This window comes from Lonchura striata, chromosome 5, assembly GCF_046129695.1.
Source record: "Lonchura striata isolate bLonStr1 chromosome 5, bLonStr1.mat, whole genome shotgun sequence".
NCBI classification, from domain to species: domain Eukaryota; kingdom Metazoa; phylum Chordata; class Aves; order Passeriformes; family Estrildidae; genus Lonchura; species Lonchura striata.
In genome coordinates, this window is record NC_134607.1 from 25,421,224 (window position 1) to 25,440,174 (window position 18,951).

The 18,951-nt window shown below is 35.4% G+C and overlaps 1 protein-coding gene across 2 annotated transcripts in view; it reads left to right on the forward strand.

The window, feature by feature from the left end:
• Positions 1-17,997, forward strand: part of LOC110467628 (copine-8) — a 67,959-nt gene extending 49,962 nt beyond the window's left edge. For both annotated transcript variants that reach the window (XM_021524840.3, XM_077783421.1), the window contains 7 exons: positions 1,315-1,361; positions 1,998-2,179; positions 4,024-4,151; positions 7,111-7,213; positions 9,853-9,910; positions 12,578-12,651; positions 16,052-17,997. In XM_021524840.3, the coding sequence (XP_021380515.2) occupies positions 1,315-1,361; positions 1,998-2,179; positions 4,024-4,151; positions 7,111-7,213; positions 9,853-9,910; positions 12,578-12,651; positions 16,052-16,240 (781 nt within the window). In that variant the 3' untranslated portion in view covers positions 16,241-17,997. The remainder of the gene's footprint in view (positions 1-1,314; positions 1,362-1,997; positions 2,180-4,023; positions 4,152-7,110; positions 7,214-9,852; positions 9,911-12,577; positions 12,652-16,051) is intronic.
• The last annotated feature ends 954 nt before the right edge of the window (positions 17,998-18,951 follow it).

Genomic DNA, 18,951 nt, shown 5'->3' on the forward strand with positions numbered 1-18,951 from the left:
TTCTGTCCCAGGTTACTGGCAGATAAGAGGAAATGTTTTCCTCCATCATGTTAAAAGCCTTACATTCTTCCAGGTCTTTAGAAATGACCACCCATACATTTTTTGGATTCAAGAGGATTTGGTCACATATTTTTAACTGAACTGTATTGAATCATTGATGATCAAAAGGGAACTTCAGATCTCCTTTCATGACAGCTGTTTTAATCCAGGCAGTACACTATCCACTGTAATGGGAGCCATATTTGCTGTTCACAGGAGACCTGGCATGAGAAAGTTATAAAGCAAAGGCTGCCACAGCTAAGTATTTTGGAAGCTTTGCCATGTGTTTCTTGTATCCTTGGAGACGATCAAGGAGTAATAAAACTATGTAAGAGGAAGATCTTGAAGAGACTTTATCGGAAAAACCTTCTGTCTTGTTAGAGCATTTGGTTCAACAAGCATTGCAAAGGGAAAATCATAATGGCACTGGGGGTTTAGATGCCATGGAGAGGCTGCAGCCTCTTGGTAGAATTACTCACTCTGACAGCTCTGTTGTACAGTTCTGTGCAGTAAGTGGTCCTCAAACCTTCAACTGCTCCCCCCTGCTGACAGAGCAGCTGGTTGTCATTCTGAAGCCACAGGGGGAAATGCAGATTCCTTTCAACGTACTGGTTAAAAAACTGTAATCAAGCCTAGTCAAAAACTACATTCAGTCTTAATTTGTTCCCTTATGTATATCAGTACTGATGGAACTCTTATTAAAAGATGACAGGTTTCATTTTGCTCTCTCTGTGGCTGTGAGGATTACTGTTCCTTTAAAGATAATTAATTTTTTGTGGTATATAGGAAGATAGGGTAAAATCACCTGTGCACTTCCAACTACATCATGTATTTCAATCCCAACGAAATTAGGCAGTAGTGATCTATGCAGCACTGAATCCATAAGGCACATTGCTTTCTTTGGGTATTCCACCTCAGTTGGGAGAGGACATCTTGCATGACCAGGGTAAAATATGTCCAAGGGAAAATCCGAATTACCATTAAAAGGAATTAATAATATTTATGGAAGTTCTTGCTAATTATTTATTTAGGAATTTTAATAAATAATGAAAAACAGAATGATGGAGTCAAGTAACTGTTTTCAGTGTGTTAATAAGTTAATGTGTAGCCCTTGGCTGGAACCTTATATAAGAGTATTTTCAGTGTTTATTTCCCCTATTAGAAAGTATCCTACAGTGTCCTACAGTTTGTCCACAAATGATGTTACTATCTCTTGTTTATTTTTCTCCATAGCAGTACCACTATTAATAAGATTTATGTTTGCTTTTTCTGCAGAACCCAAATCAATTTCACAGTGGCTATTGATTTCACAGCCTCCAATGGTAAGAATGAAAATAAATATCTTGTGTGTGTTTGTGCTGTGTTCAGTTTCAAGTGTACATATGTGTTTGTAACAGTATTCAGCTGGCACCACCTGGACTTGGGGATTCCATTTTGCCAAGGAACAGATGAGAGGCCAGTTCCTTTCTAGGAAAGCAGGACAAACAGAACAGATAAAAGCTGAAAAAGCTACATATAAAATGTAATAACCAGAAGCCATTTGCAAATACCTGAGTAGTTTTTGATTATTATTATTATTGTTTGGTTTTTTATAACTGCTGTGAGAAAACTTAGAAGAACCCACTGAAAAGGGCCAAACAATTCCAGGGAGAGTGAGGCTGAAGTGGGTTGAAAGAGAGATATATTGTGATCCTCCTCCAAAACTGCTTTCAGAATGTCATAATAATTTTGTAAATTTCGTCTTAAAAGTGTATAAAAAATCTACAAAGTTTCTTGCTACCTTTTCAATGCTGAAATACAACTACTTCTGCTAAAATGTATTTAGAACTACTAAAAAACTACTGCTTTTAAGATTTATTCAGAACACTGCATTTTTACCTGATACAACTTCTTATTTTTAAGAGAGAAAATTCTGAAGCTATTCAATTTTAAAGTAAATCTGATCCTTGCTCCAACAGGTAACCCTTTACAGCCAACCTCACTGCACTACATGAATCCCTATCAGTTGAATGCCTATGGCATGGCACTGAGAGCTGTTGGTGAAATAATTCAGGACTATGATAGTGATAAAATGTTCCCAGCTCTAGGTTTTGGAGCTAGACTTCCTCCAGATGGAAGAGTATCACATGAATTTGCACTGGTAAGTAAATAAATATATACTTGTAAAATTTCTTTATCACAACAGAATGTTGGGAGTTAAGATTGTAGTCTTAAGCAGTTACTGGACAAGTAAAGAACAGAGAATGTGCTAAGTCTTCTGTGCTTACTCTAAATAGCTGTTTCAAAACTTTTCATCACTGTGAAGTTGCTTCACTTGAAGTTATAGATAGAAATCTGGAGTCAAGAAGTCCCTGTAGGCCAAAAATTGTACTAAGAAAAAGTAAATCTTTAGCCTCAGCTGTAGCAGCTTGAGAAACAGCTGTTTTAAAGACTTTAGACTGAAGCCAATATCTCTAAAGAAGCAAATGAATCATATGCCAAGATAGTATGCCATTATTATTCTTATTATTCTGTCTCATTTTCTGGGCTCTCTATCTTTACAGGCTGCTAGTTCAGAGACATAGGGATATCTAGGTGGACTGATGAGTTGATAAGAACAAATCTGAGATTGGTCCATGGGTCAGAGATTACAAACCTAAAATCTACCAGGATTTGCCAGAAGGGTGATGCTTGTGGCTGGTGTTGTAGTTTTATCTACTTGCTTATTTTGAGGATAAATTTGTCAGAATTATAGCAAATGTAGGTGTATCAGGGGAGCTCTAATCAGATAGCATCAAAGACATGGCAGCAGATTGGTGACTGTCTTCTGTCAGCCTGTGCTAGAAAAGAGTGCAACATATCTTACCTCAGGGAAATATTTTCCACATAGATGGTCATTTAAAACAGGTGCTCATTAAATTGCAGACTTTGTAGAGCAAGTCCAAATATATTGATACAACTTTCAGTTTTAGGGATATTTCTAAAATTAATTTGATTACTTTATGAGCCATTGTGATACTTTTACAAGAGAAAAAGCACCACATACATACATACATACATATACATATATATATGTGTGTGTGTATTTCCTGCCTCCATATATGCACATATATAGGTGTATCCCATGCAAAGCTCAGCAGTATTTTCAGCTCTCTCTTTTAATGTTTTACACAAATTCTATCCAAAATCCCCTTTGATTTTGTAGATTCTCAGGCAAGTATACCTTACCTCAGACTGAGGTACTGGCAGACTAAGCCAATGAGGTGTTGGCATATAAAGGGGTGTGGGATGATTTGAAATGTTTTGAAGCCTTACATAGATAATTTTCCGGCCTGACATTGGTCTGGAATTCAGCTTTTATGTTTGTATTGCCATCCTCATTAAGGAGTCATTACAGAGATAGGTAGTAAAATGCCTACCCTAAGAATTTACACTACTAGCCATTTTGTGGGCTCCCAAAGAGTAAATTCCTTTCTTCAGTTGTTTATACCAGGTCAAAAATAATATTTTCAATGCAGAAATATCGGGCCAAAAAAATTTTAGGGTTTATTGTTTACCTTACACACTTTTAAGTTTATGAACTCAGGATCTGACTATAATTTCTTTTTTTCACATTTTTAAAAGAATAACTCCTAAAGCCTGAACTGTTCTCCTAAAAATGCTTCCAGATTTACATCTGACCTGTAATTCATACCTTAAATCCACACAGGGAAATGCCTGTTACTGTTGTATGTATGAAGGAGTGTTTAGTTACACTAAAGGTGCTGTTTATGTCTAGGAGCCAGTCCTGGGGATGCAGACTGCTGAGGCTGGTACAACCTCCTTACCTCAGCAATTAACACTCACAGCAGCTGTGGCACATACACTGGGCATTTGTAGGATCTCTGAATAGATCCTAGAATGCTTAGGTCTTATTAGCCTCTTAAATATGATAGCGTTCATTAACCTGTGTAATTTTTACCTCATAATTACTTATACTGATTAATCATCTCTTGCTTTTGTTAGAATGGAAACCCTCAGAATCCATACTGCCATGGAATTGATGGTGTAATGGAGGCATATTACAGGAGTCTAAAATCTGTACAGCTTTATGGACCAACAAACTTTGCTCCTGTAATTAATCATGTAGCCAGGTAAGCATTGCAACAGATGCTGTGCAGGAACTTCTTCGTGTCAGAACAACTGCTGCATATAAAAGGCTGACAGTTACAAAGAAAGGTATTTGTTGACAGTTGTTTTTTTTATTCAGTCCCATAACTACCTTGTGACTTTGAGTAGGTTTGAAGACCATGTGCTGGCACTATGCAGAATTTAATTACTGATTAAAAAGAAATGCAAGTGTTCCAGTTGACCAGCCTGAGTCAAAATCTCAGCAGAAATCCTAAGGAAAGAACATTTTTGTAATGTCATGTTCCTTTTTTTCCCTTAGAGCACAGAATTATTGCTTCACAGCTAATACATGCATCTGTGAAAAATTTGTATAAGCTCTGAGTTTTTTTTAATTATGTGTAGTTTCTCTAACCTCTGAATGTCCCAAACATCAACAAAATCTTCCAGGTCTCTCTGTGCCAACAATTCCCAGCTGGTAGTGGTACTCGTAAGGCAGTGATACAGCTGTCACCACTGGGGAGCCATGATGCTGTTTTGTAACACCTCGTCTAACTTCTCAAAGTAAAAACCTTCCTGTGCTTATAGAAGTTTCTTAAGAAGGATAATGTTGCCCTATTTTGGCAGACAGGATCTTGACTTATAATCTTGAGCTCAAGACCTTGGCAGTATAACACCTCCATGAATTTATATTGGAAAATGATATGGCTTAGGTGATTTGCGGAACAGTTTTTATTTTATTTATAGAAACAAAGAGCTACTGGTTACAAAATAAAGAAGTAGGGATGTGTAAATCATTGTATTGGTAATGTTTTATTTATGAGCTTGCAAAATAGCTAATTTTAATAGCAAGAAATATTTATGTACTATCTGGTTTGCTGTTGTTAGTTCTATAGACCAGCAGAAAATAGTTTGCAAATTCTGTGGGGCAAAGAGCATGGCTAGATAGCTGATTTCAACTATTTATTGTTAGGATTAGTTGTTTTGTCTTCAGATCATGCCATTAAAATTATGTACACATATTTTACATTGCTTATCATCTGAGAGTATCTGTCTCCTTTAATCTTTCCTTTGACATGATCTCTACAGTAGCAGTTTTCCATATATGTGGCACTCAGCCTCTGCATTAGCCACATTATCTGGAAATCTAACCCAACAATTTTTCTGGCTCTTTCTTCAGAACTGGTCATAGCAGCTGAGATGCCTGACCCAGAACTTGGCAGTTTATCTCAAGCCTGCTGTTGATTGCAAAAATTGAAATTTTTGACCCAGTTTTGTCAAAGCATTGGCATAAAATTAGTTCTTTTTCTCACCAGTTGTTTTTCAGGAATATTTGCCAACTTTTGCAGAATATCAGAAGACTGTCCACTAGTATTAGTCCTTCCACTGAACATTTATCTAAATAACTTTTGTCTAAATATCAATTTGTTGCAAACTTTGGGAGCTCCTCCTAGTAGCAAATCATACTACATTATAGTGGGAAAGCTACATGTCTTCACAAGGATTTCTACTGCATGGTCATCCTTGGAGCAATCTATGTATCAGTCCAGTTCTCAGTAATACCATTTTCCTTCAAGGTTCAATCTCTTGTTACTTTGCTGATTCTCATAGACATGGTACTGCCCTGCAGTTACTCTTTGAACCTACTTTCATTCTCAAAGAAATTTCTTCTTTCCACATTCCTCTTACTTATAAGAATGCCTGTGACGAAGTCTCTGTAACCAGTGTCAGATATTACTATCCTGTTGTGATCTTGGTGTTCTTTGGATACTCTTTAGGCAAATAATGACTGTTCTGTAAGTCAGCTGTGCCTTTCTCCAAACTCTCATAAATGTTGTGGCTGCAGCATTGTATTTATCACAAGTACTTGCTTGCCAATGCACTGTGTCATCATCAGAGAATTTGTAAGCGTATGCAACCATTGTGGCCATCACTGAACATGCACTGTTCAGTGAGTCAGGCCTTTTACATTCAGTGGCCAAAAAAACAGTGAGTTATTTGACAGTCATATAGGGTATTTGGGCATGTATTAAAAAATATTGCTGTGGCAACTATTTTTTTTCTTTACTGCTCTCTGTACAGCTCACTGCAAAGGTTCTATTTCTTGACTTCTTCACAGCACCAAGAGCCTTCATAAAAGTAGGAACTGTAGTGGCTGGAAAGCAGCAAACAGCTTCCCACAAAAAATGTTCTTCTGTTCAGGCCATCGAATTTAGTTGGGCTCACTCTCTTTCAGGACTTTGCAAACCTTCAAAAGCTGTTCGTTTTCAAAGAGTAGTTGCTTCTTGGGTCCTTTGACTGAGGTGGGAATGGCACTGGATGTATTTTATCTTGCATTCCTGTACAGCACAAGGAGAAGCTTGAGTCTTGCAGGAAAGGACATCTGTGGCTAGTACAAAGAAATTAATATCAGAGCCAGGGTTGCAGGGTGTACGTTCAGCTCTTTTACAAGCATGCTCTTTCACATTTATGTGAATGTGAACTATAAATCTGCAGTCATGGTCAACAGTAAGCAAACTGAAAACAGTAAGCAAAAGAGAAAAATACATAACATGTACATAACGTGTTGATCCCTGTTAAGTTTCATTTGTGCTATTCAGTATTTGTGCTATCAATATTCATGTATACCCTTCATACAAAGCTATGTAATATGTACCCTATAGGTAATGCCTATTAAACAACTTAGGCTTTGTAACATCTCATAATTCTATAAAGCACATTCTGTTTCTACTCCTTTTGGTAGTGGGGCAGTTCCCATTTTTCACTAATGCAACACATACAGATTATTGATGTTGTACTGGTTATGTTTTTTAAATGTTCTCATTTAAAAGTATCAAGTCTGGCTTAGTTATGAATGTCTTTACTTTTGAAATTAAGTGGTTTTTAGTACTTGATAGTCAAATTTTACAAATACAGCTTGTTTTCATATTAATTCCTTTTGTAAATGTTTTTTTACTATTATAATGTTGGTTTTTCCTCCCTTAGATATGCTGCTTCAGTAAAAGATGGCTCCCAGTATTTTGTTCTTCTCATTATTACAGATGGAGTTATATCTGATATGGCTCAGACAAAAGAATCCATAGTGAATGTAAGTTTTACTGGAAATGTTAAAATAATACTTGTAGGAATTCATATTTTAGGCAATAATGTAAGTAGACTAATAGTTCAGGCACTAGATTTGTTCCCTGAGTACCCATTTTTACCAAACGGGAAAAGTTTATTATGCATAAAGATGAAAAGAAAGCAAAAATTGAACTTGACTTAATTAGATAATGTTCTATGGTAGTGTTTCTCTCCTCTCTAACACTGTACGTCTGTATGATTTTGCTCATCTATTTCTTGCCTCCTCCTTCCTCATGCACATCCCACCATGCAGTTTTGCATAGTAAACTCTCTTCCATCTTTCTCATAATTACAGTCAGCTTTGATCTCCCCACTTTTTAAAAACTGTCCCAAACTTTCTGATCCTAAATGACAAGCATAACAATCATCTGATTCCCTCAAAACAGTCCCCTACAACTCTGTAAGTCCCTTATTTCTTAGTTTCTGCATTATTTTCAGTATTTTTCTCTTCAAAACTGCCATGGGTGTAGGTAATATGCTGTATTATGAGCAGGTTCTATTGTGCTTTTGCCCATGGGAAATTTCAGATAAAAGTACACACAGAAATACTCCTGGACATGTTTGGAAAAGATCTCTACTAGTAATTTGTAACATACCACAGTGGATCTAGTTAACAGCAGAGTGGTGAGTTGAAAAACCTACATTAAAGTAATTTAGCTTCATGTCCATGTGAGTAGTGTAGAATTAGGTGTCAAAGTTTTGAAGAGCAACTTTCAGTACCTCCTGTAGAGATATGATGCTGTTTCAGTTTGTGGGGTGCACATGAAAATACTGCCCCAGTGTTCTGCCCTTCCCTGGAGACCACGATGCCCTCGAGTCCCAGCCTGCAGCACACACACAGAATCTGTGTAATCATAAGCTTGGAAATTCATTCTCTAGCCCAGACTAGAAGTTTGAAGCATAATTTCTTTTAGATGAGCTGCTTTTAGGTGATGAAAAGACTCAGTGGAGAAAAAGAGCAGCTCTTGATTCTGACTCACCCTTCCATTTGAAATCTGTGCATAAGAGACTAGCGAGTGCAGTTGGCTAATACCTTGTAGGATTGATTCATTTGCCACTAAGACATACAGAAAACCCTTGTTTTCAGTAATAGTTCATTTCAACAAATAATGGCTGTTAGTCTACAACTGTCTGGAAACACAGCAGATGTACTGTTAGCTTGGAATAAGTGGAAGTTTGGGAATATTTGCTGTTTTGTTTTTTTATGAAGATACCTTCATTTTTCTGCATGTTTCTTGAAGTGTGAGCACAATACACCATGACAGAACTAATTAAATGCTATTCAATAAGAGTTTTTTCAGTCTTAATAATATCCATAATACTAAAAAGGGCAATGATGTCCAGTGCAACTTGATGTGTATAAAACTCAGAGTATATTTAAATTTTAACATTAATTGTGCTTTTAGGCATCTTTCTCATTACAGCATATATGTCAGACACATTCTGTTTTACCAAACTGTTTAAAGGTTATGCTGTCATTCAGGAAATGCCAACAGTTGAGCTTATATGCAAAAGTTTAACTCTGTCTTTATACTGTCCTTGCCACTTAGTGTTTCATATTTCATTGTATCACAAAATTCTGTGTCTTTGTGAGTAGTAATCTCTTTAAAGGATACTTTCTTTACAATCAAAAAATAACATTCTAGAAAACAGAAGGTTCTGTACTAAGAAATCAGAAGGTGTACATATATGATTTTTTTTTACTAGTGTATGCTCTCTTTAATGTTTAAAATTACTGTAGACATTTTACAGTTTATTAGAATATCTCAATAAGCAACAGAGTTACCAGAATTATCTCAGTAGGTTGTCCACCCTGACGTTTACTGAATGTTCTTTAGTTTTAGTTGATACCTTCTTCATCAGAGGCAGGTTCACATTATTTCTATAAATGGATGTTGCTATCAGGGCAGGAGAATCCAATATTTAAGACAGTGTCTTTGTAATTTTAAGGATTTTACAGAGTTTATTCAGAGAAAACCAGATATCATCTTTGAATGAAAAAGAAAAATAAAATAAAAAATCCTACCACAGGCCAATTCTATGTCTTGCTTGTCTGTGGCATGGATGATTGACTAGAGTAAAATTTCATTAATGGGATAAATGTAATATACATATTGCTCTAATGGATTATTTTTTTCTTTTAAAAATTGGCATGAGATCAATGTACAAAATAGTGTCCTGTAGTTGCAAGCAGCTGTGTAAGATCAAGAAACAGCAAAGCTCATTTAAATAAATGTTTAACCTAATGTTATTAGATGTGTATTTGCAATTACTGTCAGTTTACAAAAGTTTCTAGGAGAAATTTGTCCTCTTAGTTGTCATATTAATATTAAATGCTAATATAATTTGTTGTCTTTAATTAGCATCCTATATGATTCAAAGACTTGGTAATGAAAAAATAAAATAATCATGTGCCTTTCTATCTTCATCCAAGATGTTTTGTACCACTTAAGCAGACAGTTTACACCATTTAACTTTTTAGGGGGAAAAATTGTTCTTTAAAACATAATTTCTGCATGGTTTTTGTTCACTTTGTTCTCAGATCTCCTGTTATTGGCAGAGATTATGTAATGCATTAAACTTCTTTTTCTTCTTCTTTTGAAGGCTTCAAAGCTTCCAATGTCCATAATTATAGTGGGGGTAGGACCAGCAGAGTTTGATGGTAAGTGTTTTAGTGTTTTTTCTGATTCTTTAAATATTTGCTTATAATTTAGTAATATGTAGCTTTTCAAACAAATATTGTTCTTTAAAAGAACATTATATGAAGTGAGGAGTGAGTGCTGTTGGCATTTCCAGCTGGATGGATTGATTGATAACTCAGTGTGATTACAAGCTACCATGTGGAGCTGTGTAGCCCCTCAGGCTCTCCAAGTCAGAACCATATGGGGGCTTAGCTTTCACAGTAAAGTAAGTATACTCAAGAAATGTTAAATTTCTTCAACACAAATATTTAGATGCCTTGTGAAGTGTCAGTTGAGTGGAAATACTGATCTTACTGCGGTAATAAAATCTTGAGAAAAATAAATATATTTGAGGTGATTTGGATTAAACAGGGTTTCACTTGGTAACAGGAGTGAGCCCTACTGTGCAGCAGCATTGACAGAATATTACAGCAGGAGAGAAATTACCAGGTTGTTTACATATTCTTTCTATGATATTCTGGAACACCATTCTCTATTGTAATAACTAAGCTGCTTCCATTATTTGTATTAATTTATTAAGTATGTATCACTGCACTTTGAAGTGTAGACATTGTGTGTGTCTGTTCCTCAAAGTCCTAAATAATTTCTTTTTAATTCTAGTACATCTAGTTAGACAGTATGCCTTCTGTTGTACATAAAATATACTTACTACTACTACCACAGATGTTTAGTGTTCACTAATGATTGTACATGTTAATTTTTGTACAAATACTCTAAGTGTAGGAAAAAAGAGGAAAAAACATACAAATTATTTTATTTAAATTTATTTTATTTTTTTTACAAGCATTATGCTTATGCTGTTTGGCAAGTGGTATAGTAGTCAGAATTTTAAGTATCTTATTCCATGAAGAAATTTTCCAGGTGAACACTTACACTTCAGAAGATTGTATGCCACAATCAGTGAGAAAGGACAGTTTATATTCATAAATGCATATGATGGAGATTTGTAAACTTCATATTTACTTCTGAGAATTCCAACACAGTCCTGTGTTACTTACCATTCTCTGACCCCTCCATTGCATTTTCCCTTTCTCCCTGTCCACCTAGTGCCTGGATTTGCCCAGGCTCCCTTTCTCAGTTGGGAAATGTTCTTGGGGTGTCGTCCCTCCCCCTTTCCTGAAGTTTGGGTTCTGTTTGTACTGCAGGATGCAGTTTCCATCTTTGGAGCCACAATCCCAGTGTGTACTGCCCAGCAAGATTCACCCTGAGGTGTATGCCAAGTCTGTGGTCCCTCAGTGCCCAAAAGGACAGAGGAATTACTTCCACTTACAGAAATTCCTTCTGGAATAAACAACAGATTCCCTGTCTGCTGTGCATGCTGAAGCAGTGTGCCTGCAGGAGGGTGATGTGATGTTTAGGGTGTCTGGATATTTGAGTGCCCCTGAAGCTTTAGCTCTGCCCTAGAGAGACCAAGCTGCTCCTCTGCAGATCTCCCTGTTCCCTAGATCTCCCAGCCCCTGGGGGATACCAGAGGGTTTCTTAAAAGTTTAAATCTTGGGTAGATGACACATACATTTGGCAAAAGCTTTACTTAAAGGATGTGAGGATGACTGTAGCAGGTCACAACAGAAGCATTTTTGCCCACTATTCTGTATCTGACATGTCCATGGCTAGTTCCCTGGAGAATGTTAAGAACAGACTAAGCAAATTTGATATTTCCCTGAACACTGGTTTTAGGTTGGTGTTTTCTGGGTAGGATGTGCTTTATGTCTGTTTTGAAATTTTTTAATGAAACTCCTTCAAATACTTGTTCAGTCTCCTGGTTTGAACACGTGGATGTTTTTGCAACAGCATCATTGGGCACCATGCTCTGCAGACCTACTGGTCTGTTTCTTTGAACAAATACACTCTGTTCCTGATGGTGTCATTTATACTTTCTAGTTCTTGCTTCAGAAGAACTGGGTTTTGAAGTGCTGGTTTCAGTGAATTTAGCACAGTTTTTAAACCCCTGAGAAGCTGAGGTGCAGGGCTTTGGTTTTCATAGCACACACTGAAAGAAGGTTTGTAGAATTGCAGATCCAACATCTCAGCAGTAATCTGAGATCCCAAATCCATCCATTTCAACACTGACAAGAGAGCAGGTACATCTTTCTACATAGAGTAGCTTCCAGGTATCGGGACAACAGAGCTTTCCTGTATCCTGCTCAGAAAATACAGGAATAATTGCCCAATAAATTTAATATTTTTTAAGCACTCCTCATTCCATAGCATTAGAAGATACTGTTTTTCATTGTTAATATGAGTTATTACCTCTCTGTGCTGTATCCTCTGCTATCTTCTCTCACAATAGCTGCTGAAGATGAATTCTTCTCCACCTCTGAAAATATATATATATTGCCTTACAAAACCAGATATACTTGTTGTTTTGAGAGATGAAAAGATAAAAACTTTGTCATAGTCTGTTATTTTCTGAAGGTGACAATAAAGATAAAAGTATGTATTGTCACCATGAGAAAGTGCAAAACAGCTACAAAACATGATGTATTTTCTGATGCAAATGATCTTAACAGATTTATCTAAAGAATTGGTTTTTTATTGCTCAGAAGTGTAAGTTGTCTGGACTTTTTCTCAGTAAGATGATTTTATTGTGTAACTGAACTCATAGGGTTTTTGTTTGTTTTTTTAAGCTATGGAAGAACTGGATGGGGATGTAGTGAGGATTTCTTCAAGAGGAAGGTTTGCAGAAAGAGACATTGTGCAGGTGGGAGAGAAAATATATTCTCATAGATAGATTTTACTGTTCCTCTTTGTTTTGAATTCTCGTTTCTATCCATATTCCTGCCTTTCATTTTACCTTAGCACTGACATACTTGAGGTGTATATAACAAGCTCAGAAACTCTCTGTGATAGCTCAAAGTCTTTTTATAAGACACGGTAGTGGATCTGCATTTGTTAGGAAATGACCCCTAACTGGCAGGACATTGTTATAAAGTTTTGGTGTTATACAGCCATGGAGAAGAGTTAGCTATTGAAAATTTGGAGAAACATGATGTTTCTAGAAAAATTGGTTTCTGGCTAAAAGTAAATCTTATATGGAACCCATATTTCCTGGTAGTGGCTGAATGCATTTATAAATTGGAGTATTTAAGTTGGAGGGGTCTTACAACAGACGTCTACTACCTGACCATTTAAGTACAGGCCTGTCTAAAAGTTAGAGCTTGCTAATAAGGTCATTCCAAATGCCTCTTAAACACTGACAGGCATCCTTAGATTCAAACCTCATCTTAGACCTGCCATTTCTTCTTCCTTTATTCCTCCTATTTGTCAAACTTCATAGTGTTCACTTCATAGTGTTCATAGTGTTTCCTCATTTTTGCACTTATTTCTGTTCAAGACAGGTTGGATTTGTATATTGTTGTTTAGTAGAATATATATAGAGGAAGAATAAGTGAGCCATATCAATAGCTCATACTGCTTGATAGTTAAGGTCAGATAGCAGCTGATGAACTTCGGGATATGTTTATTTGTTTCCTTTAATATCTGCAGGAACTGAAATTTCAAAATGTTTAATGTTACAAATACTGATATGTGAATGTTTAAGGATTGATTGATAACTGCTGGTGGGTGTAGTATTTCAATCCAAGGATGTGTTCAAAACGTATTGGACACCTGATTTTATAGTTTGGTGTTATTAGAATACGAAGATAAAGAAAGCTACATAAATGTATGGAAATTAAAAATTATCAGAACACTTTTTTCAATCTTCTTCAGTCTTGCATGCTACATTAAAATTCCCTCTTTTTTTTTCTTAACATGTATCAGAAATTAGTATAAAATGACAGAAATTAAATTACCCTCATACTCTTTATGGATATATATTAAAGAAAGTCATGGATTTCTGGATTCTAGTAGTTGAGAAAGATACTTTTTTCATTTTTGCAACATACAGTGATAACAACTGATGAGAAAGTGAGATTCCAAAACTCTTAGAAGAGTAAAACATGCTGGCTTCTTTGGTCATTGTCAGATTTGAAAGTAGGGGTGATGAAAGACAGCTGAACAGGAGATAAGGAATTGTTTCTCATTTTGTCGAAGTCTTTGTAGGGTTCCTTGGTGTCCATATTGGGCTGGAGAAGGGCTGTCTGTAATTTGTTGTTCTGTAAATGTCAGCGCTTTCAGCAGAGCAGTGTGAGGGGTGGACCCCAAGCTAGTATTTCTGCAAAGCCCTATGTGCCATGTCAGATTTTTTAAAGCTAATTCAGGTATCTTCTGGCAAGCATTACATTTGTGTTTAAATGCATTTAAATATAAGCAATGTAATTTCTCTAATAACAGAAGGCCAAAAAGCTTTAAAGAGCATAAATGGATAGAGTTCTAACAAATCTAAACAAGATTTGTGAAAATGCTTTGCATCAGAGATTACTAACCTGTGCTGAAAAAATACATGCAGTGAATACCCTTTTGTATTTCTTTGAAATTCATTGCATATCAGAATTGTAATAAAATGTTTATTTATTAATAATATATTTTAATCAGAATGTTGCCCCATGCCATATTGAATTACTCAATGCAGTATTATTTTGTGCTCTTTTTCTGTCTCAATACTAACATATATTTACTTTGATGACTAACTAAATAAATAAAAAGGGATTCTGTCAAACAGTCTAAATTTGGCTTGACCTTTCTTTTGTATCTAGTGGGCTGAAACTGATTTGTCTTTATAGAACCAAACTACTCAAATAAAAAGGTTTATATTTTTTTGTGTTGGTTAATTAAAATTAACTAGTGAAATTACCAATTGATTCTAATAGTATTGTTAAGTATTTTTATTAAATAAGCACAGGAAAAGTTTGTTAACAGCGAGTCACTGTATGTGTTATATTTACTACTGACTGCAACTCGTGTAAAGGCGTGTTCTTCACGCATGTGTACGAATTCTTCCTCAGTTTTGTTTAATTTCTGCTCCTTTCTTATCCTTTTGCTGTTTAAGACATTTTAGGAGAATATTTACTTGTAGTGATGCCCCTATTGTTTCTCCTGAGAATATTGCATATTAGCCTTTTTAATTAAACTCTTAAATTATAGAAGAAACACTTGATGTTCCACCAGTTTGCCTTTGGTTTCTCTTATGCCTTTCATTCTATTCCTCTGCCATCTCCGTTTTAGCTGTCCTTGTACATCTCTAGGTTTGCTTACCTGTCCATAGTTCCTCCAGCTCCTGTGACATTTCTGCAGTGTGAGGAGAGGAGGAGATGAGCTGAATCAGGCCATCTGTGTTGTATAATTGCATTTCAACAATTACACTGTTGAAATAGCCCCACTTTGCTATAGAACAGTGGTCTGAGATTTCATGTCTGCAGACTAATGGGTAAAGTGATCTCTTAGGATGGGATATATATTCTTTAACTCAGACTGCATGTACTTTTTACATAAGGAAAAAAAAAAAAATACCAAGGAGCCTGGATTGTTTCCTTTTTGTATGCCAGTAGCACAGGATTCTCATTAAGTATTACAAAATCCAAGCCAGGGCTGGGCAGGTAAATGGGTTAAGTGTGGAAAATCTGGATATCACATAACAAGTTCTTTTTTGATCCAATTATTTGCTTAGCTTCTTTATGCATTTGTTAGTATCATATTAAAAGTGTTCAGGTGGTTCATAGTTCTATTAGGTGTAATGCAAAATGGTCAAAAATTTGAAGTCATCCTTTCTGTTTCATTTACTTCAGAGGTGAAAAAAACTACTCACCAAGTGACAGAGTGAAGGCAGTCTGGTGAGTGGCCCCAGGAGCAGGGAATGTAAGCTGAGAATGGCTGAGACAAAATTACCTTCTTGCATGGAAAGGGTTTGAGAGATAACCCAAATATATCACTGAAACATGCCATCAGCAACCTGAGGTAGCCATGGTTCATGGGAAGGGCTTCACCCAAGTGAAAGTGTTACACTATTTCTGTTGGAAGGAAGATCTATAAAAATTGAGCTACAATGTGTATTTGTAAAATATATAACATAAAATACAATGTATGTATATGTACATTAAAACTGTGTGAGGTAACATGTTCGTGTACTCTAACCCCCTAGGATAAGCTTTCTTATTTTAATGTTGTAAGCTATATTCTATGTCTGCATAATGGCCTGAGTGAACATCTCTTTTGTTTTGTAGTTTGTACCATTCCGAGATTACATTGACAGAAGTGGAAACCACGTGTTGAGCATGGCAAGACTTGCTAAAGATGTTTTAGCTGAAATCCCAGAGCAGTTTCTGTCCTACATGAGAGTCAGAGGAATAAAGCCATCACCTGCACCACCACCCTACACACCCCCAGTTCACGTGTTGCAGACTCAGATATGACTGCTCTGAAGTGTTTAGCATTTATCACAAATCTCTGGATGCAGCAGTAGCTTCTGATAACTTTTTGGAGCTAGAAAAGTTCTCTTCACATACCAAAATTCTCCTATAGTTGCATAAGCAACTGGAAAGCTTTTAAATGCTAGGAGCAAAATGTTGATGTTCTGAGACTTTTTTTTTAGTCCAAACACCCTACTTTTTTGATGTATTTATTGGAGGAGGGGAAGCACAAGTCAGATTTTCAACTTAGAAGATTGGGTCCTCTCTGAATACTGTGTATATATAAATGTATAGGAATGCTATTACTCTGTATCAATGTTTACATGTTACTATTTTTAAATTTCAGTACTTTTATAACTATTCTTAAGAATAAAAGTTTGGAATATTGACTCACATGTCTTCTAGCTTGCAGTAGTTTGTCACAAGATAACAAGAGAAGCAATATCTCTTTGAATGTTTGTCCAGACAAATATAAATGAAAACTAAGGACAAATATATCGATGTGTTTTAAAGTAACTGAAGTGCTTCAGTCAGTTCTCAGTAATCTACTCATCTCATATATTGAAAATTTTAACTCCTAAATGTGTGTAACATAATTGCATATGACTTATAACTGGCTCCAGACTGAGGGGGAGGTATGTCTATTTTTTCAGAGATTCTCCAATTTCTAAGTTTATCTAAGTTTACAATTTTTTAAACTAACTACTGAAACAAATTAGAGTAGTTACTTGCTATAATTAATTAAAGAAAATTACCTCAATCCAGAACTATCAGAGTATTATAGTTGACTCACTGAGCTTGTTAAATCATATCATGCATTCCTTAAAGCACTGGAAATTTTTCATCAAAAATGTCTTTTGAAGTGATTACAGCAGATGTTTTATAATGGATCATTTTAAACTCTAAAAATTTAAAATCTTAACTTTTTTTTTGTCTAGATTGCCCATTCAAAGGGATATTGGGCTTAATAATATTTGGGTTTGATATTGTCATGTAATCACATTTCCATTCAGGGTGCATGAATAATGAAGTTAATTAACTGGTTTTAAAATTGCACAACTATGTTGCTTTGTTCACAATTTTGTGTACGGAACTGCCCAAAAAAATGTATTATATGCCTGTTCATATATAATTACAAAATGGTTTTGCATGTATATTTTGTACAAAATACAGAGTTTTGTGAGTTTGTGTCAGATACATTTTATTTAGAACTAATGGCCTTAAATTTCACAGAACTTCTGAAATGATTGTGAATTGCCTTCAAATACTGTTTAAATTGAACATTAATTTTTTTGTGTCACAGTTGTAATTGTCTTGTATATGTAACTTTTTTCTTTGCATATAAACTGTTTACTAATTATGTTTCTACTGTATGTTGTAATGTACAGTATAAAACTAAGGTGCATTTTTTAAGCATGAGAAGTTTTTTTGCCAGAAAACATATATTCAGTATTAATTGCATAACTGTGTAAATGCAGAATCTTCCATTTTTAAATATATTTAACTTCCTTTAACTATTTCATGTGGGAAATTACATTTTCCAAATAATTATTCTGTTAACAAAACAAAAAAAAAATCTTTTTTTTGGTAAAAAAATCTTGTTTTATTTTTATTTTGAAACAGTTTTTACATAAATATGGACTTTAATTTTCTCACCAAAATATGTATTTTTTAGTGGATTGATGTTGCATGAGTGAAATTTGATACTTGGCAACTACAAATTTTGATGAAAGTGCATCATAAAGAGTAAGTTTAAATCTAATATATGGTGGTGGTGTTCTCCTTTCATCTTCTACATTTATTTTTTGCATGAACAGTGTTGACACTTTTGAAAAAAATGAAGTTATACTATGTTTCTCTTGTTTCATTTGATTAACAAATCTTTATGCTGATAAGGCCAGACAACAAACTTACTCAGCTGAGAGAAATTTACTGGCCCTCATTTATCCATACATTTTATTAGTTTAAAGGTAAATCTCAAAACGAATCTAGCAATTCATTTAGCAGGTGAAAGAACTTTTAAAGAAAGGTATTTGTTCATCAAAGTTATTTTGTCTATCCAGCCTAGGTACCAGCCTATACTATTCCACACTGTTGCAGCTTTTTCCTTCTGTTTAGTATTTGGGTGCTAAATATAACATACTAATGGAAAGAAATAGTTGTGGTAAGTGGACTGAGAACTCTAGTGGAAAAGGGCCCTTTCCTGACCTGTGAGATTCCCTGTCCATGTGCTTGACATCTTGAATGTGTAATATGTGACACTCATTATGTAGACCCACATATTAATTCTCATTCCAGTTTTGGGATGAGTGTTAATGCTCAGGGCTTGAATTTCTCCAAAAGATCACCTACAGCCATTTTTACTCCTGGCTTTATTCTCAAGAATAATGGAACACAAAATTCTTATTCCTTCCCAAGAAATGCTAGTTGCTACCAAAGCTTACTAACTTGCCATGCCTGAAGAGTAGCAGAGAGTATTTATGTTTGCAAAAGGTAAAAGGTGACACGTTATGTGACAAATGAGTTATCCTGAGAGAAACTATTGGCTTTGACAAAAACTCTCTCTCGGTATCCATCTTGGAGTAGATATTTTCTTCGTAATACATGCAGAAAAATTTCTGGCACAAATTTTCCTACCAATGAGGGGGGACACTGGCTCATGTAGTTTTATTAAAGAGTGACTCCTTAGTTTGATTCAGACTAGTGAGAAATTG